Source organism: Hippopotamus amphibius, chromosome 10 (genome assembly GCF_030028045.1).
Source record: "Hippopotamus amphibius kiboko isolate mHipAmp2 chromosome 10, mHipAmp2.hap2, whole genome shotgun sequence".
Classification (NCBI taxonomy): domain Eukaryota; kingdom Metazoa; phylum Chordata; class Mammalia; order Artiodactyla; family Hippopotamidae; genus Hippopotamus; species Hippopotamus amphibius.
This window is the reverse complement of record NC_080195.1, coordinates 104,165,812-104,188,017: the sequence shown is the minus strand read 5'-3', so window position 1 is coordinate 104,188,017 and position 22,206 is coordinate 104,165,812. Positions and strand designations below refer to the sequence as shown.

At 41.1% G+C, this 22,206-nt stretch overlaps 1 protein-coding gene across 8 annotated transcripts in view; it reads left to right on the top strand.

Moving 5' to 3' along the window:
- Nucleotides 1-22,206, top strand: part of TIAM1 (TIAM Rac1 associated GEF 1) — a 395,420-nt gene that overhangs the window by 237,356 nt on the left and 135,858 nt on the right. For all 8 annotated transcript variants that reach the window (XM_057696187.1, XM_057696186.1, XM_057696184.1 and 5 more), the window contains one exon: nt 14,593-14,769. Coding sequence is in view for 1 of the 8 variants with exons in the window: in XM_057696189.1 (XP_057552172.1) it covers nt 14,716-14,769 (54 nt within the window). In the remaining 7 variants the exon portion in view is untranslated. The remainder of the gene's footprint in view (nt 1-14,592; nt 14,770-22,206) is intronic.

Here is a 22,206-nt window from a genome sequence, read left to right as displayed (position 1 = left end):
TTTCCGAAAGGGGCCCACGTAGGGCTTGGGAGGGCTGTGCTGATTCCCGAGCTTCCGGGGGGTGGTTTGGTTTAAATGTGGGCTTGTTGGTTCCAACTAGCTGGGAGGAATTGCTTTCCCAACGTGATGCGTTAGTCATGAGCAGGGTGTAGGAGTGTGTTGAACAATCACTGTGACCCTACCCTGCTCATTGCTGGGCTTTCAAGCTCAGTTTGAAGCCCAGCTGCATCGGAATTGAGGACTTGCTGGGGACACCCTCCACCCCCACCCTGCCGAGTGCTTGAAATCTTGGCTCAGAGGTGGGAGAGGGTGGTAATTTCAGATCCAAGACTAGAGCAGAAATGTCGCCACCAGGATGCTTATGTACCTAGTATGCGTGATTTGTGTATGTGTGTGAGGATAGGGGAGGATTAAGCGGGGTGTGTGTGTGTGGGGGGGGCTGGTGTACATATATTTTCCAATCTGCAAATATATTTTGATACTGTCTTCCATGTTGAAGTAAAAAAGAGCCATAACTCTTGATGACGTTGGCTACTAGGAGACCTAAGCTTGGAGGGATGCTTTTGTCTAAAAATATATGGCAAAGATGACATCATGTAAGTCAGACCGCTCTCTGACTAAAGCCTTCATCCCCTAAAGCCTGGGGTTACCAGGGACACCCCAAGTAGACCTTTTTTCAGAGCGCAAATCAGGTGGACTTGTGGGCTGGTAGTCAGCCTAGAACACCTGCTGGATATTCAGTTGTAAACATTCTGTGTGGGAGTACATTTTGTTCTCTTTGTTCCTTTGGCCGATACTGATGCCATTACTGGGTACAGGAGAAAAAGTCTACTGGGACATGGGATGGTTAATATTGTATGTTAACTTGACTAGGCTTTGGTCAAGTAATTTGGCTGAATATCATTCTGTAGGTGGCTGTGACGTTTTTGGGTTTTGTTTGTTTCTTTTTGTTTTGTTTTGTTTTTGTATGTCAGGCACTGTTCATGTGTGTTTTTTTAAAAAATAATTTTTACTGGAGTATAGTTGATTTACAGTGTTGTGTTACTTTCTGCTGTACGGCAAAGTGAATCAGTTATACATATACATATATCCACTCTTTTTTAGATTCTTTTCCCGTATAGGGCATTACAGAGTATTAAGTAGAGTTCCCTGTGCTATACAGTAGGTCCTTATTAGTCACCTATTTTATATATAGTAGTGTGTGTACGTCAATCCCAATCTCCCAGTTTATCCCTCCCCCCTTCCGCACCCTGGTAACCATAGTTTTGTTTTCTACATCTGTGACTCTATTTCTGTTTTGTAAATAAGTTCATTTGTGCCATTTTTTTAAGATTCCACACATAAGTGATTTCATATGATATTTGTCTTTCTCTGTGACTTTCTTCACTCAGTTTGACAACCTCTAGTTGCATCCATGTTGCTGCAAATGGCATTATTTTGTTCTTTTTTGTGGCTGAGTAATATTCTGTTGTATATATGTACCACATCTTCTTTATCCACTCCTCTGTCGATGGACACTGAGGTTGCTTCCTTGTCTTGGCTATTGTAAATAGTGCTGCAGTGAACATTGGAGTGCACGTATCTTTTCGAATTACAGTTTTCTCCAGATATATGCCAAGGAGTGGGATTCCTGGATCATATGGTATCCTTTTCTCCCTCCCTCCCTCCCTTTGTCCCTTCCTTCTGGTGTTTTTCAGATGTGATTTAGCATTTAAATTAGACACTGAGTAAAGCAGGTTATCCTCCATAATGTGGATGGGCCTCATCCAGTCACTTGAAGGCCTGAAAAGTAGACTAAGGTCCTCTGGAAGGAAGCGATTCTGCTCCAGATGCCTTTGAAGTCAAGACAGCAACATCAACTCTTCCCTGGGTCTCCAGTCTGCTGGTTTGCCCTGCAGATTGTCGATTTGCCAGACTCTATAATCTCATGAGCTCATTCCTTAAAATACTTATCCATCCATCCATCCATCCATCCATCCATCCATATCCTGTTGGTTTAGTTTCTCTGGAGAACCTTGACTAATACAGGGGCCATGTACCATGGAACCATATGATAAAAAGTAATGAGCTGTGGTCCCTTCCCTCATGGAACTTGTGGTCCTACCAGAGGAGGTGGATTAAGACAAGTATTCAAATAACTGATCACTACGGGGATTCAGAAGAGAGAAGAGACGAAGACTATATTGGAGGAATGGAGCTTTGTCAAATTTTTCAATAAAACACTCCATAAAAAGAGCATTAACCTCTAGCCACTCCATGTGCCATTTCATTTTGGGGGGAAGATGGGTATTTCATCTTAGAGAATCATACACATTTAAAATTTTATTCCCCTGTCAGTCTACCCCAACACCCCTGCTCTCCCTAATCTTCTGAGTAAATCTTTGAGTAAAACTGACTCTTCTGAAAGTTGTTCCTTTAGTCCTGCAGCTCTTGCCTCTGCTGGGTGTGCCAGGGGTATGTGTATCTCCTTTAGTAGTGCAGGGGTTGACGTGGTAGCATTCTTAACGGACACTGAATGCGTCTTGAATGTGCATTAGTTTGGTTTTGCAGTGATGTATGCATTGAGTGGTTTGGGCAGAAAAAATGGATGTTAGTGATGGGGATGAAAGGCAGAAAGACTTGGATTAAAAGGATAAGAATGGGGGACAGGGTAGATATAGAAGATGCTTCAGGAACCTTGGAGAAAGAAAAGGGGAAGACGGAGAAGATGGAAAGAAAGAAATGAACACTGATGAAGCCCTGACTAAATACCAGTGAAATGTGTCTTCACACATGTTGCCTCACTTCATCCCCAGCACAAACCTCCAAGGCAGATTTCCTATTTTGCAGACGGAGAAAGCGGTCTATAGGGATGGTAAGTGACTTCCTCAAGGTTATGGGGACATCGAATGGCAGATGAAGACTAGCTCTGACTGCACCCAGACTCCCTTTTGCATTTATAAATCTGGCTGCCTTCTGGGAGGAATCATAAGTGTGGAAAGTTTTGAGCCTAAATAGTGTGTCAGGTTTGAGCTATCAATGGGGTAGCATTATGGAGGTGTCCAGAGGAGCTTAGAAGGAGGGATTTGTGCTGAGATTTAGGTAGATGATAGTGTGGAAGGAAGTAAAAAAGTTTGTTAAAGAGAAAAGTCTTCCATCTGGGGAGTTGGGTAGAAGACTGTGGGCAGAAACTACAGTTGGGGTGAGAGGTACAGCTGAGAAGACGTACAAGGGCGTGGAACCCTAGGGGAGGGAGTAGGGTAGATCAACAGGGTCAGATGCTGATAGGAAGCCATGGTCATATGAGCCTCCTAAGTGAGAGCTCCTTTTGTCACCTGGATTGGAAGCTGGCTAGAGAAAGAGAGCAGGGTGGGGGATTTCTTCTAGGAGATTTCTTCCCACCTGTGAGGATCAGAATTCTGTTCAAAAATCTTTTTTTTTTTTAAGGTTTTTTTTTTTTTATGTGGACCATTTTTGAAGTCTTTATTGAATTTGTTACAATATTGCTTCCGTTTTATGTTTTGGTTTTTTGGCGGCAAGTCATGTGGGATCTTAGCTCCCCGACCAGGGATCGAACCCACACCCCTCCCCTGCATTGGAAGGTGACGTCTTAACCACTTGACCACCAGGGAAGTCCCTGTTCAAAAATCTTCCGTTAAGTGATTTTTCTCTATATGTTATTGCTAGCTTTTATTCTTCCAGACCACATAACTGAAATTTCTTGACTACCTATCCCAGCTGTGTCTGAGATGACCCACACTGAACAACACAGGGATGGCTGGAAACGTGTTTTTGTTTACTGCTTCTTGGCCAGTCATTGTATTGTCTTCCAGTGGTTGGGGATGAGGAAGTTGCAAAGGGTCCTTCCTTTTTATATCATTTTCTTTTTCTGCATATGGCATTGTTTTATTAACCACTGGTGAAGGGATATTGGTTACTATTTTGATTGCAAAAACACAACTTAACGGCCTCTCTAGAGCTCGTGCTGACAGCAGATAGTTGCAGAGCAGCCTAAAGTTTTCAACACCTGCCTACAGACTTGGTCTTCTGAATGGTGATATTCTCTTCTGAAGATTCTGGGAGGTTTTGACATTGCTGTGATGTTGCTTCAGAGTAAGCCTTAGATGTATGTGAAGTTAAGGAGGCATTCCTGTGAGTTTTCCATTAACAGTCTTTCCTTATTTTTTCTTAGCTTCCAGATTGGTTTTCTCTGTCCTAGCACAGTGGTCTTCAACATTGGATATATGTACAAGATGATTTCATTAGGGTGTGGGAAGGAAATTTCTCTCTCTGTTATAAATTTAAATTTCTGTGTGTTTCTGTTCCGTTCAAATAAATTATGCATATTATAAACATACACAAAAATTGAAAATGTGCATAATTTATTTGAACAATAGCCCATGTATGTAATTTATACATTGATTAAATAAGTGGCAACACCACACTCATTCTGTTTTGGGTGGGCATTCTTGGAACAGTTTTACTGAATGGGGATTCCCATAAAACCATTTGCACACTAGTGCCCTGGACAGGGATGTCCTCATTAATTCTTAGAAGTCAGGGCCTGGTGTCTGTTTTGCTCGCCTTGTGTGTGGTCTCATAGATATTACTTGGCAATGAATGTCAAGCTTTTAAAGCTAGCTGCTGTCATACAAGGAACAGATTTGCTTTGTGATTACGTGTGTTGGTTTCTCTGCACGGGGACTTTGATGTATCGCTGTTTCAGAAATGTTCCCATGACTTCCCAGGAACCGTCTTTATGTCAAAAGAGGTTGATTATCCTCTTATGACTTCAGGGAGGGGCATATGTGCTTTGTCTGATTTTTTTTTTTTTTCCTCTCTTCTGTTTTTAAAAATCCAGTGTGCAATCACTTTGGGTTCTTTTTATTTCTCTCCCAGTTTGTTATTTGGCTAAGATGAATGTTAGTCGTTATTTAGCCAAAAAGATCTTGTGCCGGTCTTTAAAGTAAGAATCGGTTTTCCATCTTGCATTTCCGGGGTTAATCTCAATCGCACTTTTTGCCTTAATCGAGCCACCTGTTTACTGTAAAAAGAATGCCCAGCAGAGAGAATCTCATGGTGGTTTCCATTATAATACTTAACGGGTTTTGACTTAAGCAAATCGAAGAAACGTGGAGTTCTTTTCAAGTATAGGGACCATAGAAACTTCTGGACCATCCTCTTAATTTTAAAGGGAACAGATGGTCAGGAAGGTTGGATTGAGTTCTTTGTGGCCCCATAGTTAGTGCATGTCTTTCCTGCCATCTCTCTGTCCCCGTTGCCATGTGCCCCGCTCCCACCATCCCTGTCATGGCCACGAGCAGAGCATAACTAACTCAGGGCATCGCCTGAAATCTGCCTGGTGTTGCACAGCTGTCAACTTCTCCTTTCACCCACTCACAGAAGGTGAAGAGATAATCCTTAAATGCTACCTTTCTTTGAAGTGGTGCTCTTCTTTATATTTATTTATACATTCCAGGTGCGCTCCACTGTGGTTTGTACAGCTTTGGAACATCAGCCCTGCAGTCAGTGATCTTATTTAAATTATCACCCCAATCCCAAGGTGTGAGTGAGGGGCATAGTGGGTGTTCCTGTGGCCCTGGGGGGTTTGGGGGGCTGAACTCAAACCTGATTTACATTTTAACTTTGTGGCACCAAACCTGAGGCATCAAACTTTGATTTTTGTGTTAAATTGTCGATACTATTTAATCTACTTACTATTACCGGTCTTGGTTTAGTCAGTAAAATGTAGTTGAGATAGTGTTTTTAACTTGTGGCCTCTCACAGGTTATCGGATGTGTGTCGTGGTTGTTAAGTTCTTAGTTTATACAATTGGCCAATATTTGTGTCTCCGTTTTGGTGTCCTTCCTGATCTAAGCATTTTGGGAGGGTATTTTGCTTCCTTCCTTCCTCCTTTCCTTCCTTCCTCCCTCCCTTCCCTAAGCTAGTGTGTTCCTTTGTGCTGAGGCCTTGAGTGGAATGGACACCAAATTTCCGGTAGGATTGGTGCCAGTGAATTTCAGCCTCTCTGGCATGAACCTTTTGAATTGGACGCTCCATTTGACCTCACAGTAGAAGGTGTTATTGTCACCTTCTGTTTTGTCAGTTACCAAACTAGAAATGCCAGAGGTGTCTCTCCCTTCTTTTTCTCCTTTCCTCCTTATTTCTCACAGGTATACGTGTGGCCACCACGTCCTGGTGACTCCACCTGCTCACATTGAACAGAGTGACGGAACAATGGGAATGGGACATAGGACAGCCTTATTGCCCCAAGGCTCTCAGTGTCTAAGCGAAGGTCATCTCATTGCCTCCAGGCACTGCCTGTTGGATTGGTTGCAACAAGCCTCTGCCTTCTCTTTCATGTTACCCCAGGGGGTGGGGAGGGATGGGGGGAGAACATGTTTGATCATGTAACTCTCGTCATCAAATCCCGTCACAGACTCCATTGCACGTAATAATGTCTAATTTCTCTGTGTAGCATCCATTACCTCAAGCCATCTTTTGAAAAGCCTCATCACCTCCAGCTCTTTTCCATGCCTTTCTCTACAACGTTGGACTAATGCTTTCATTCCTCAGAGCCTTTGCTCTTTCCCTGGAATGTTCTGCCCTTCTTTTTTTACAAATCCCCTCCTATTCCTGTTCCTTTCCTCCCATCCTCACAAGCCAAGTCAAATCCCATGAACCCTTCAGGACTGGATTGGACTGATAGCTTCCCCAGCCAGAATTAGTCTATTTCTTCCCATCACTCACTATTTTTTTTAATTAATTACTTTTTAATTGAAATATAGTTGATTTACAATGTTTCAAGTGTACAGCAAAATGATTTAGTTACACACACACACGCATATTCTTTTTCAGATTGTTTTCCATCATAGGTTATTATAAAATATTGAATATAGTTCCCTGTGCTAGGTCCTTGTTGTTGTTTATTTTATATGTAGTAGTGTATATCTGTTAATCCCAAATTCCTAATTTATACCTCCCCGCACTCCCATCATTCACTAATAATAAGGCCAGATTAGCCTTTACAGCTCCATCTCAGTGAATGCGTCCATCATTTTCTTAGGTTGCAGGCAGCATAAGGAAACAGTCTATTTTTCTCATCCCAAACGTAAAGTAAGTGCTCAATAAATATTGGTTGAGTTGAACTGAATTGGTAACAGTAAAGTTCTTATGTAGACACTTTACCCAAATAATTCACAAGCAGTTTTTAGGTAGTCGTAACTATTTAAAAATCTATTTAGATAGTCGTAACTATTTTAAAAATCTTTCATAACATGCTAACCATTGTAAGACACACCACTCTTTTATGTACCATCAAGCAAGAGAGAAGATGATACCTATTTTAACCACACTGTTGTGATTGTAAAATAGTATATTCAACTTCAGAGACGTTCAACGTGAAAAATCTGTTCAACATGAAATAAGGAATTGTCTTTCACCTGTTAGAACTCGTAGTCTTAAATATATAACTGCAAAACAGTTTGAATTGATTTACAAGTAGAAAATTGAAGTCATTTAAAAAGGTTTTTCCATTTTAAAATGAGGAGAGAGCACCAGGCGCATTTTGGGCTAAGTACCCAGAGATTGACTTGGGAAACAGTGGTTTGTCACTCTGTCTTATGACTGAGCCTTCATCTCTTTTTCTTTGAAAAGAGGAAGACTTAGAGGTAAAGGGTCACTCCTATTTTGAAAATCCTTGGGAGAAATTCCTTTAAAGTTTTTGTAAAAATTATTTTGTTTGACTTTAAAGTGGAAGATTCTTTGTTGCACTGAAATTTGATTAAAATCCGGTCTTCCCACATAAATACATATCAGGATTGAGGTTCCTGATGACCCCCTAGCAATGTTGTTACATGGGACCCCATTGCAGCTTCACTTTTTATGTTGGGCAGCTGTGTTTTCCAGCTGTCATTCTTATTGACTTTTGGTTATTAAATCAACTTGCTAATCAGATATTCACGTGTAGGTACAAACTTAACGTTTGTAGTTTTTCTTTTTTTTTTAAATAATTCAGTAATCTATTTTTAAAAATAGTGGTCTTTTATTTTTCACTATTGAATACATTCTAATATAGCATACTATTTCGGTTTAAGATTTTTCCCGTTTTATTGAGAAATAATTAACATACATCACTGTATTACTGTAAGGCGTACAGCATGATGGTTTGATTTGCATATATTGTGACATGACCAATTTAAGATTTAATTTAAATTGACACAATGAGGATATTTAAGAAGTTTTCAAATGTATGGTCAACTTTCCTTATTTTTGGCACATTCAGTACAACCTGTGTTTCTTAACATTTCTAGCTTTTCTTCCTTCTTCTCCATCCTTGGTATCTGGGTTACACGGTTCACTCTTTAACCATTTTCTCCTAGAGAAGTTTGCCATCTCGCACACACCTTCCGCCAACACAGGTACTACAGCGGCGGGAACAGAACCAAGGAGGATGTAGCAGGGGCAGTGATTCCTTCTGATAGGCCCTTTAGCCTCAGCGTGTGAGGGACCGACAGCAAGGATTTGGTGCACCCCAGCCTGGTGGCCCCTCCAGAGGGACTTGTGATATCTCGTGTCCTCTATGACAGAGGCAGTCCCAGCCCTCCTTGCTGGCAGGCAGAGTTGCCACACCGGCCACCAGCATGTGTGGCCTCACTCCAGGGAGCTCTTGTCTGATTCACAGAGGGATCCTCCCTTTCTGAGCGGGAAAGGCAGCGCCAGGCCAGGGAGCTGTGCCTTGTGCGGTGGCGAGGGAGTGAAATTATCAGGATAATCAAGTCCCTCTCTGCTTCCTAATGAAGGAAAAGGACTCCTTGACATCCTGACTGCATTTTGGGCCGAAAGACTTCCTTCTTGGCGGCACGATAAGAGAACAGGTGAAGGGAGAGACCAGGTTGTAGGGCTGGAGACCATCATGGAAATTGCAAGCTGCAATTTCATACTTGGGTCACTTGGGTGAGCCCAGAGAAGGTCTTAGAGGCAGGCAGCAGCTGCCGGGTCTGAGCATCCCTTCTTTGATGGTGCCTTTCCTCTCCAGGGCTCACACAAGGTCAAAGCCGTGTCCTTTAGAATGGAGATGCCCCTGTCTCCATTCAGGATTCAGCCTCCGCCTTGGAAAGTCAGAGGGAATGAAAACCAAATTCCCTTCCTTGCGCTTCAGTCTTTGACAGTGAAAGAGGAGCTGCCCTCACCTACTCTGTGTGGTGTCTCAGGAAATGAGGCTCTTCCTGTGCCCGGTGAGCTTGCTACAGCTGATGTGGGGATGGGAGGCAGATCTGTTGAAGGGAAGAGACCTGGGTGGCTTGATTTTGGAAAAGATGTTATTGGGTAACAGGATTGTATTTTGATATCTCTTCTAAACTAAGGCGTTGATATATTTTCAAGAAGATTATTCTGAAGTGCAGTTTAAAGATTATACACCCTCTTATATGTCATGGGAGTTACGGAAGCAGTTTCAGCAGAGTACCATCCGCTCCCACTGTCCTCTGTGGGCACCTGGATAAACTAGTTCTCTCACTAGGAACTCTTTAAGTTAAGCTACAACATGGTGAAATCATAAAGGACAGGTTTCAGCATCAGAACATCAGAAGTTAATTACAGTCAGCTTCATTTCCATTTTCTTTTGAGATCAATTGTTCCGTTCTCTCTTACAATGACATGGGCGTGCTCTTTCTTTGTGACTCAGGCTTGAAATTGAGCCAGGAGCCCAGAGCTGCGCTCTCACAGTGTATGGTCACTACTCTTGGAATGTTGGGTGGAATTCTCAAGTGTTCAGTAGCGTCATGGCTTCTGAGTAGAAATGATACTGCTTAGAATTTTGAAAAATTACGTGATACTCATGACCTGTGCTGAAAAAACCTGTTAAATCCATTTCAGTAAGCAGGGGCCTCCTTTGAGCCCTTTTTAGAGCCAGGCTGTGGGGGTGTTTGGGAGATTCGATGGCCAGCTGTGCAACACCGTCCTTTGGGACTGCTGGTTTCCAAATGCTTCGTAGTGAGTGATGTAATGTTGGAGTTGAGTTGTATGCATTGGCATTTGTCAGTGTCCAAGTATAGTTTGCAAGACGATAAACACCAAGAACCTAGGGAAACTAAAGAGTAGTATTTTGGTCCAAAGACACTTACACGACGCCAGGCAGATAGTAAGCATTCCTTAAATGGTAGATCTCCTGGAGTTGGGGGAAGAATATATTACTTCACTTTGAAATGCACTGACTTGACTCCTATGAAACACAGTCATGTCTGTTGCAGCTGAACCTGTTGGTTAAGTATTGCCAAAGATTCACTGTTCTAAAATTAAAGTTATCATTTTAGTAGAAATTTCTCGACTTACTTAGCTGGCTTAAGAATATCAATTCTGTGAACATATTTCCTCACTTAGTTATCTCAGGATGCATTTGGATGTGCTAAGAAGCCGTGTTGCTCAAAATCAGGGCGGTCTTTGGATAGGGGGACTTTCAGGAATTTTGTTTGGCTGATTTGGGTGTCTATTTTTACTTGCCTTGAAAAACATGGTTGGGCTAAAATCATTTCATCCCTGCTTTAGGGAGTAGGAATGTGGAAGCCCCGTCGTAGCTCATTCATCTGTGTTGAGAGATCAGTTTTTCATGGAGAATCCTGGTTCTGCCCCAGGGCCCTCCGTAGTCACATGTTTATCTGATAAGAGGTACCCACCTCTTCTCTGTGCAGGAGTCCTTGTCACAGTCTCAGTTTTTACACAAGCCAGATAAGCTTACCCCTGATGGAACTGTCCCATTGTGCCAGATGGAGTGTGGCTGTCTGGTAGCAAAACCCAGCTGCACTTGGGCATTGAACCAGAGAGCTCCATCTCACTCAAGCTTACCATCCCTTAGCCCGACACTCTGAGAGCAGGCAGGTGTTCAAAGAGTTTTTTCTGGAGGGTAAGCAGCCTCTGTACAACTCAGCAGGGTCATACCTCTCCAGACCTTCTGTCCCTGAATAGTGATTTTTTTTCTTTAATCAGATAGACAAGAATCATCTGTATGAAATTTGTCGCTGAGCCCATGTGAAAGGATGTTGTTCAATAAACGTGGCTCATTGTATCACAGTGGCCTCAAAGGGCCACTGGTAGAAATTCCTGTCTGATCTTAGTACCTAGAACGTTTGTCCTTCTTCTGAGCAATTGATTAGGACGTGAATTTTACAACTGCCCTGTTTTCCCTGTGAGTTTGCTGTCACAAAAGCGTACTGTCCAACTGAGCCAGCCGGGTAGATTGATAGGGTCTGCACTGTCACCCTTATTCTGCCCCCTTTCACTTTGTCTTAACCTTTGGATTCCCCAGTAATAATTTCTCCTATTTTAGATAATGTATCTTTGGAAGTCACTCCTGAGTCCTTTATTGAATATAATAATGATTAAAATCACAAGTTAAGAACATGACTGATGAATTTTCTTTAACCTTAATTTCTGAGCCATTAAAAAATTTGCAGTGTCCTAGATTCTTCCATCTGTCTGTTCATCCAAGGCTGATTTTTGGACTAAGCGTGAATACTAAAATCTAAATTCTTTTGGTGCTTCTTGCATGTAAGAAATATTAAGGATTTCCGACTTGTCCAGGATTTTGATCCAACGCTACTACTGCCTTCCCACTTTGAGGTTCAGGGTAAAGGGAAACTTTCTGATTCTCATTAATTCACTAATTATGAAAGACTTTGGGGCACTAAATCATGATGAACAGAATAAGAATTACCATTCTTCTGTAGTCTTGTAACTTATAGTGTTTCACGTTGAATTCCTAATTTCTGGCTTATAGTAACCTTTTCAGGTAGATATGAAGTGTAGTAGATAATATCACACATCCTTATTTTTCCTGCTAAATTTCAGAATGCATAGTTTACTTACCCAAGGTCATGTAAGTTAATAAGTAATAGAATCTGGTATATGAACTTGGGTATTTGAGGGCAAGTACAATGTTATTTTCTCTATGTGCTTTGATTCCTGGAACTTGCCAGGATTTAAAAGTGACAGGATGCCTCTTATGAGTGTTTCCGGAAGGTGAAAAAGAAAGTTCTGGTGTGGCAGACGTTTTAGGAAAAGCCAGGGATTACCTACCCTGGACACAGTATTTCTGACAATTGTCATATTTTCATCTCACATGAGCCTGTTGGGTTGGAGTGATGGGACTTCTGAGCCCTGTCTATTTTTGAGGTATTTGAAGTCTGGAATTAGCTTTGGTAATTCCTTCCCCTCCTCCAGCACACACAGTTCCCTGTGAAAACTGGTTGTTTGACACCTGACCCAGAAATTGACTATATGAGTTGAGATGAATCAGAGTGAGACTGTAAAACTTGGCACATTTATCGTTCACTTCACTAGGGGTCATCTTAATGTAATGCAAGCCGTCCAACTGGTCCTTCCAGATTTCGTCAGCGTGGTTTGTGTGTATGTGTGCGTGAGCTGTGGCAAATTGAGTCAATCACGTCTTCCAGCTGGATTAACGAATTCCCCGATTGTCTCACAACACATTTAGGGTGACCGGCTTCATCTAACTTAGAACACAGACCCAGCTTCACTGAGTTAGGTACCATGTGTAAAGGAAGCCCCTGTAATAGTGGCCCTTCTGTAGCATCTTCCTTACGGTTTACGAATGTTGAATAATAGTGGAAATAATTGCTGGTATTTACTGAGAACTGACCAAGGGGTAGGCACTAAGCTAGTTAGGTGACATAGATGATCTCATTTAATGCTTATATCAACAGAATGGCTTAAGAACTCTTATGTGCATTTGTAGAGGGGTAAATTGATATTTAGAGTTTGCTTCAGATCATCTTGCAGTTAAGTGGCAAAGCTGAGTTTTGACCTGATGCCTGCAGTGGGACTCCAGGCTCGAACTCCCAACACTGCGTTTGGTGCTTAGCTGCCCCCCGTCGAAGTTGAATTCTTTGTAGCTCTTAAAGAAAACCTGGAGTCCTGGTGGTTCTCCTGTTGCCATGGCGTACATTCACAAGGCCATGGTGGAGTTAATCCACTATGAGTACTTGATGTACATTGAGTGCTTGATGACACGTTCAACCTTAGCATATTTGCTGACTGCAAGAAAACAATTATGTGCCTTTTCATCCTTCTGTTATCATGGGTCAGTTCCACAGCCAGGGTCTCAGGTAAAAATTTTTTTCCCATCAAAATCAGAAAAAAAATTATACCAGGTAAACTGAGTTTTGTTTTCCTGCATGTTTTATAAATAATGCCTGATAACATTCCCTTTCTTCCCCATGTAGTTTTTCTGCTCAGGGGTTAGAAGAATATAATGGAGAAACATTTTGGTCCTGGTAGTAGAATATGTATTTTTTCTTTTCTTTTTTTTAAGTATGAAAGATGCGTTATCAGCCTTCATCGTGCAGGTGGAGGACAGCCGCCAGCCGGCTTGGTTTGCCAGCAAGAATCCAGCCTTGCAAATTATTGGCAGCTGGTACCGTAATGAGTCCATTTCAATATAAATGGGCTGTTGCTTATTAATTTCTGCCAGTTCCTAAGCAATTCAGGAGCCGCTTTGAAAATTTGAAACTTTGCAGAGAGCAGCTTAAGGAGGATGCCTTAGAAAGGAGAAGGAACAGGCAGCAGTGGGGGAATTATGGAAAGGACACGTATTGTAGGGTAATAGTGGGGTATTGCTGAGAATTCATGCTCCTCTCCTGGCAAGTGTGACTCACCAAGTTCATGGTGAAATAGCACGTTTTCTAAGATAGGGAGAACTGTAACTTCACTTATCGTGCTGTTCTCTATGGATGTATATATTTATTTATTTATTGTCTCCTTGGGGCTGCCTTCCGCAGCAGGAGGCAATTTTCTCTGTGGTCCTGTGCAAACTTTATCATCTCGGGTTCTCACCTTGATGAAGCAGCCAGCAACAGGTACCAACCGTGCGCAGCCCCACAAAGGAATGGTCAGTAGGGGAGAAATGAGGGCAGCCACCCCAAGGAAGCCCTCAGGGCTTCTCCTGTCTTAGTGTCTGCAATCTCACCTCAGAAGGCAGGCTTTAGAATAAAAGACCATTAATACTGCTTGTTCGTGGCGCTATCCTTGGCATTTTATTTACTGTGTTAAATAACAGTTTGGATATTTTACCTAGATTCTTTCCTGTGCACATTCTTCATGAGTTTCCTCTTATTTTGAAAACGTGTATAGGATGAGAAGGTCTGTGTATTGAATTTGGTCTTTTAACTGTCTTTTAGCATTTTCCTCAGCTTCTGTGATAGATATAGCTCTACTCTGAGAATAACTGAGACTCCCTTGTTTCACTCATCTCTGTTTGTTGAGACTTTTTAAAGATTAAGAGGGAACCACGGACATCATTCCACAGTAACCTGTTTCTGTTATCCAATACCTTCATCTCTAGAGATAGATTAAAATGATAAAATAACTGAGCTGGTTAGGTGATTTATTACCATGAATGTAAATATGCTTGTATTTATTAATTCATCTGATTATGTCTGTTATTTTATACCTGTTGCTAAGTGTTTCATTGTTAAATTTGGGGTATGGTATTTCACACAAAATGGATGTTGGAGACTTTATGTAAATAGGCTTGATGGAAAATTCCTATTTCCTGTGTTCTGGCTGACCATTTGCTTTCTCTTTTTCTGTCCTCTCCAGGTTTTTGGTACATTCTCATAGACTCAGATGAGACTGTGATGGCCACTCCGAGGGGCCGGTGCTGATACATTGCCCAGCCCCGGTCAGTGTTCATCCTGGCAATTTCCCAATCTCAATATCTAAATGCCACAGTGCTCTTGGGGCAAGTTGGGCTGGGAACCACTGTTGCCTTGTAAGGTAAGTTTGCATAGGTATATATGAGCCTGTGTATATCCCCATGAATTAATGGTAATGGCTCAGAGGTGGTGAGACAGATACATTTTAGTATAATCGGCATTGCTGTGTTGTATGTAGCTTGTGGGAAAAAGAATTTGGACTCACTTTTTTGGATTAAGGCTACACCCATCTAACAGTTCAAAAGTGTTAGCATTAAAACTGAAAAAAAAAGAGAAAGAAAAAAAAGAAAAAGCGGGTACCTGTCTTTTTCCCCTGTGAATTGCCCTCAGAATCTTTTAAATTTATTCTCAAACTCTGCCATCTTTAGATGGGATTATGTTTGAAAAAGGCAAACCCAGCTTCAAAATCTTACTTCAAAACAATGATATATTTTGTTTCTGGTTTGGATAATCTTTTAAAAAGCAAAATAAATGCAGTCAAAATAATAATCTTTCTAAATCAGAGATCATCTTTTATTTGTTGCAAAACCTTCCTGTTGAGTCTCCTGTGTTAGGGGTATTTGTGTGTGACTTGGCAAAGTGCTTTTCATGGGTTTGTAAAGATTTAGCAAAAACTTTCAGAACTTTGTCTCAGTTTAATCTTAGCTCTTTCCCCCCCAACCCCCCACCCTGTCTTCAGGCTCAGCCTCCAGTAGGGAAAAAACAGGCTTGAAACCAAGCCCTCCCACTAAAATCTAATTTTAAATTTGCAATCTGTTGTCTTGTGATTTTTGCTTCAAATTTAACTTTGAAATAAATACATTTCATCCTTTCTCTTGCAGTTTTGGAGGTCTGTTTTCAAGTCATGGAAGGGTAATCATTACGTTTATTTTAATAAGTTTTTAAATACTTTGAGAGGGGATGAAAATTTTTGTTATTAATAACTATAATTTATATACCATCATTTGATGACTTATGCTTGGATTTCACAACGCCCTTACCAACAGGAGAAACCTTGCTTTAATAGTTAACTTTTAACTTGAATATGACGTACGTAGGGTCACCTTTCTCTCAGTAATGGGCTCTAATATTTTATATTTTTGAAATACCGTCATTATAGGCAGTCTGAGCGATGAGCATTCCCATTGAGAAGAGCTGTACTGAAACTATTTAAATAGCCAATGTAATAACAAGTAAGGCATGGTCCCTGCCATGGGGAGATTACAATAAAATGGGAAAGGGTACGTACAAAGCAAGACGAGTGTGTCACTGTACAGATAAGCATGCCACAGACACGATGTGAGGAAGGCGAGCAAAGTGCCATTGGAACGTAGAGAAGGAGTGATTAAGTCCCAGCTCGGTAGTATTTTCTTTATCTTAGATAATTTTCCCGAGCCATCTGTTGTAAGTTTGGGTTTGGTGCTGTTATGTTGTATCTGTCAGTGTGGTGCTCCTGTCCTTACTCTCTTCACTTATCCAAGAAACCTGGGAACTTAAAGCATTTATTTATTTTTTCTTTCCTTAAAATGAATTGCAGGTTTAGTGTAGTAACTTGGGAACATACAAAAAACAAAGTATAATTTTGAAAATTAAAATTACCCACAATCACTCTGTCTAGGATGGTAACTTTAAAAGTTTTTACACAGGTCTGTATATTCCTTCTCTCTTTCTCTCTCCCTCTACTTCTCCCTACCTCTTTGTGTGTGTGTGCGCGCGTGTGTGGGGTGTGTGTATGTGTGTGTGTATGAGAGAGAGAGAGAGAGAAAGTAAAATATTGTTAACTTTCTTAAAATGTTAATCTCTTCAAAGCCAATATCTTGGATATGAGTCTCAAGTGTAAGTTTTTACTTTCTGAGAATAAGAGTTTTGCTCCAAAGATGTTTGACTCTAATAATAGAATTATCTTTTTGATTATCTACTCCTGAACAGGGCAAGCCCTGGCAGGCTGACCCACAAGGCTGGGCTTTGATCCTGTGGAACTTTCCTGTTCTTCAGCTAAAGGGTGGGGCATTCTGCTGTCTGTTTGCAGTACTGCTTGAACTTTTGGTCTCATCTAGGGAATTAGACATCCTAAGCCGTAAAAATATTATTATAACCTCCTTAGTCCACAGGGTGATGAGGTTATTTCTTGTTTCCCTTGTATCTTCTTTCTCTCTCTCTTTGCCCTCTGAACAATCCATAGTTACAGGAGTATTTTTCTTTGTTCTCTCTTCCCAGAGACATTGACCATGGGTGGCTTTCTATTCACTGGAATGTTTTTCTCATGTAGTACTGAGAAAAGCTCACATTGGCATGATTGAAAAATGCAGCTTACATGTTATATCTTGGATGATGCGGGTTTTACCTTTCTTTTTAATTTGTGTTCTACTTCACTCATGTATAATAATTGATGTTCATTCACAGTGATCTTGCATAGATATTGCAAGCAATTAAATTTTTCATTTATTTCAAGAGTGTTTACCTTTATTCAGAGAACACAGTTATACAAGTTGCTTTAAAAGTTTGATAATTCCAACATCTCAGTCACCTTGGGGTTGCTGTCTTTTCCCCCCAGAACTGGTTAGATTTTCCCGCATCTTTGGAACTCATTGTGGACATTTTGAGTGTGATGTTGGGAGAATATAGGTCCTGTTAAAATCATCTGGAGAATGTTGAATTTTCGTTTTTGCTGTTTTAGCAGACAATCAACCTGGCTAGGTTCAGATGGCAGGTTCTGTCTGACCTCCTGTAGGTGGTGGCTCTAATGTCAGTTTGGTTTTCAAAGCCTTTGCTCTAAGGCTGTGAGTTTAGTCCACACATGTGCCACTTGGGAGCTAGACTGGGAGGTATGCTGTGGTTTGTATCATAATTCAGTTCTCCAAGCCTTTGCTGTCTTGCTTTGGGTCAGTCTCAGGCATGTGCACCTGAGGAGTGAGCTGGGGACTTGTGTAGATATACGTAGCATTGGATGATTTGTTTCTTCCAGCTCTTTTTTTCGCTCTGAGGTCTGTCTCACTCTTTGACTTGCAGGGATCACTGTTGGTTTCTTTGGCCAGAATGACAGTGTGTTTCGGAAGTTTTCACTGCCTTTGCCACAGCTGGACTTGTGTGCTCACCCTCCATGCAAGCAAGGCTGGAAGAGAAATTAGAATAATAAAAACTAAAATGAGAAACTCACTCTTTGTAAAGAATATTTATTTACTTATTTGTTTGGTTGTACCAGGTCTTAGTTGAGGCAGGTGGACTCCTTTAGCTGCTGCTCGCGGGCTCCTTAGTTGTGGCTTGCCAACTCCTCAGTTGCAGCTCGTGGGCTCCTTAGTTATGGCATGCGAACTCTTAGTTGCAGCATGCATGTGGGATCTAGTTCTCTGGCCAGGGATCGAACCCGGGCCCCCTGCATTGGGAGTGCAGAGTCTTAACCACATGTCACCAAGGAAGTCCCACTTCTTCAGGTTTTGCCTCCCATCCCCAATCCACCTGCTTTTGCTTATTCTTTGGAATCCTCAGGTAGTTGGTTTTCCCTTTGACCCAGAGTTTTTAATATTTATCTTTGGAAGAGAGATCAGCCACGGTGTCTTACTTTATCTTGGCTGGCACCAGACATTAGCATTTCCGTTTCGTTCACTATTAAAGACAGAAGCCCTATCCCTAGTTAATCAGCGCTACTTCTCTGTTTAATCTCACTTCAGACCACTGTTTTGTGTTTGCTTTGTATTTCTTGATAATATTATACTAATAATGCCCAGTGCGTGCTTATTTTTTATTGCCTAATGTGTTGAAAAAAGAGGTTTCAAAAACGTTTCATGTTGAAGAATCCTCATTTTTAAACAAAAATTTCATTTAACCAGAATATTCCAGTTAGTTAAAGCTTTAACTTTTTATTTTGAAATAATTTTAGAAATCGAACACAATAAGTATACCCTTCACCTAGTTTCCCCTAATGGTTGCATCTTACAGAGTTACAATAAACTGCGAAAGCCAGGAATTTGACATTTTTTTCAATGTGTGTGAATAGTTCTATATCATTTCATCACATAAGGCTTAGTTAGCTAATAAATTTATAAAAGCAGTCCCTGAGAAAGGACCACCTGCCTGATGTATGTTTGAACCATCCTAATGGCTGTAGTTATTTTTTTTTCTTTTTTTAATTGAAGCATACTTGATTTACAATATTGTGTTAGTTTCAGGTGTACAACAGAGTGATTCAGTTATATATATATATATATATATATATATATATATATATATATATGTATATATGAATATATATATTCTTTTTCACATTCTTTTCCCTTATAGGTTGTTACAAAATATTGAATATAGTTCTTGTTCCATACTGTAGGTCCTTGTTGATTATCTCTTTCATATATAGTATTGTATATATGTTAACCCCAAACTCCTAATTTATCCCTCCCCCCTTTCCCTTTTGGTAACCATAAGTTTGTTTTCTGTGTCTGTGGGTCTATTTCTATTTTGTAAATAAGTTCATTTGTATCCCCCCCCCCCCCCCCCCAGTTCCACATGTAAGCAATATCATATGATATTTGTCTTGGTCTGTCTGGCTTGCTTCACTTGGTATGATCATCTCTAGGTCCATTCATGTTGCTGCAGATGGCAATATTTCATTCTTTTCTATGGCTGCGTAATATTCCATTGTATATATATGTACCACATCTTCTTTGTCCATTCATCAGTGAACAGACACTCAGGTTGCTTCTGTGTCTTGGCTGTTGTACATGGTGCTGCCTGTACTTGTTGATAAAATTCCTTAGGATACCTTTTAACTCTTTCACTGTGTATTTACTTTACTAATGGGATTTAAAGGAAGTTCCTGTGATTACTTGAAAAGTGTAACTCCTCACTTAAAGAGAAGGATCATGGTCTTGGGAAGAACGGGAAAGTCACACCCCCTCTAGTGTCCTTGGTCTCTGGCCCTGAGAATCTCTTGATTTTCTGACCCCTTCTAGTTTCAGCTGGCCCCTCCCCATCACGTCACTATGTCTCCTTTGCCCATATTTTCTCTGGATCATCTCAGGCTGAGCAGTTCTGCACTGTCTGCCCTGACAATGAGGAGAGGTACCCTGTCAATTCCGAACCCCTTTCCTATACCTCTGAGGAAATAGCTCCTAAGAGAGGAGGAATGTGGGAATTGAGGGCAAGAATTAAGTGGAATGAGAAAGGAGTGAGGCCTTAATTCTCTCTGCCCAGGTAATTGAAGTTTGGGGAGTACAGTAGAGCAGGGCAAGCTGAACCCCTCAACTCCGTTCATGGATCAGGGTGATACCAAACCCAAGTGGCCTGGAATGAGGCACCTCCACCGGTCTGCAGGTGGAAGGGACTCAGAGAACAGCACACAGACTGGAAACTGATGTGTTTTCTAGGCGTTCTGATGTAGAAGAGCTGGCGTAGTTAAGGCCAATATATGTTTTCTCTCCTTCACATTGTGCTAACATTCTCATCTATTTTCTGTTGTAGTTGTATGAGTTTGAGTGTTCACATTCTAGATTAAAGTTTATTTTGTCGTTCATTCATTCATTCATTCATTCAGTATTTTTCCACTGAGCATCTAATGCCTTTCAGGCAATGTTCTAGGCACTAAGGATACACCAATAAACAAGACAAGCAAACTTTTCAGCCTCCCCCGAAGCTTAGGTTCTAGTGGGGAAGGATACAGAATAAAAAGTATAAGTAAATGAAATATATTTTTGTTACAGTTAGGATAAATGCTAAGGGCGTGGGGAGGGGAAGAAAACAAAGAGGGATAAGAAATGTTGAGTTCTGAGGGTTGTCATTTTGGATAGAGAATCCAGGAAAGGCCACTCTCAGAAGGTGACATATGAGTCAAGATCGGAACAAACTGGAAAGAATGAGCCAGGTGTAGATGCCTGAAAGCTGGAGGGTTTCAGGGAGAGGGAGAGCATGAGCAAAGGGCCTGGGGCAGGCCGGGAAGCCAGATCTTAGATCATTGGAAAGAGAGTGTAAGACTTGAGGCTTAAATTCAGAGAATTGTTCCTGTGTTACAGTCTGGTCCACTACCTCCTGCTTACCGTCCCTCCCACTAAGTGCAGGCTATCTGGGGCCACTAACATTCTACATAAGGAAGTCAACCGTGAGTTTAATGAGTTAAAAAATGATAACATGTTCCAGTTTGCGATTGAGTACCTTTATTCTGACAGTCTGCTTTTCAGTTTCTAGCCCAGTTTTTACATTTTAGCCTGTCCTCCTCCCACTTAATCTTTCCCCTCTTACCTAGTGACTGTGTGATGATTATGTTGGTGAAGTCCTGATCACTACCTTTTGCTTTTGATACTAAAATGCATGAACCTTTAATGACTCCTTATCATACAAAGAACACTTGCAGTCTCTGTAGAGCTACCAAAAAAAAAAAAAAAAAGCGAAAGCCACTTTCTGCCCAAAGTTGCTTCCAGACTCATAAGAACAAACAAAGCCTGTGCAAATGTAAAATATAAGCCAGGGTTTTTGTTTGTAATAAAAATAAATGATAAGGGTTAAGGAGGAGAGAGCAGGGAGAAATGCAGATGATGAAAGTAGCTGGCATTTTACATCTGTCTGTGAACAGGGTAGGGTTTTCAATTCACCAGTGTTCTGGTGGTTGAACAGGGTGGTTGCCTGCGGGACGGGGGTTGTCCCTGAAAGGGGGGATTGTGTCTGTTATGTGCAATGAGCCATTTAAATTTTTCACGCTTATGTTATTTCAGGGTCCCCCACTGACCCCACATGGGCCTTCGTGGTTCTCACTGACCTTTTGGGAAAAGCTTTCAAATGAAGGGGTGTTTCAGCAGTCCCTAGAAACATTTTTCTCCTTACTTGAATTGCTTCAGACTTCCTGCTGACTCTGCTTAGATCATCCCCTGAGAATTTCTTCTTGGTAGGATTTAAGAGATTTGGCATTCATCTCTAAACTCTAGTTCTGAAGATAAAAATGGCTTCTTTCCTACCTTGGCTGGCTGAGAAGAATCTTGCTACTAAAAATGCTATTAATATAACAGACCCGTCAGAGTGATGCAGGGAGCGCTGTAATTCTTGAAGGTTGGGGCCATTTCCTTTAAGAAACCTCTCCTGAGGCTTTTAACTTGATTAGTTTTCTGTTGGCAGAAACAAGCCTAACCAGAAATTTGTTGTTGAGAATATGTCTGTCAATTTATATTTGTAAATTGTTGATGTATACAGTAGAGGAGGGTACATCCTAGCACATGAGATGACAGTTGTGCCTTTCTATACCTCAATTTCTGTCACCATCATTCTTTCCTTCTTTTAAATTTAAATCTATGTGATTCTTAAAATGGGATTGTGGCTAACACTTGGTTTAAGCTTTTAATTACTGACTGGCCAAACGTATAGATACGTAGACACATCCAGGTATCTTAATGTACACTTAAAATCAAGAACCCTGAGAAATTGGTCATGGCCTTTAGCATTATTTTTTTAAATTAATTAATTAATTTATCTTTGGCTGCGTTGGGTCTTTGTTGCTGCGCACGGGCTTTCTCTAGTTGTGGCGAGCCGGGGCTTCTCTTCA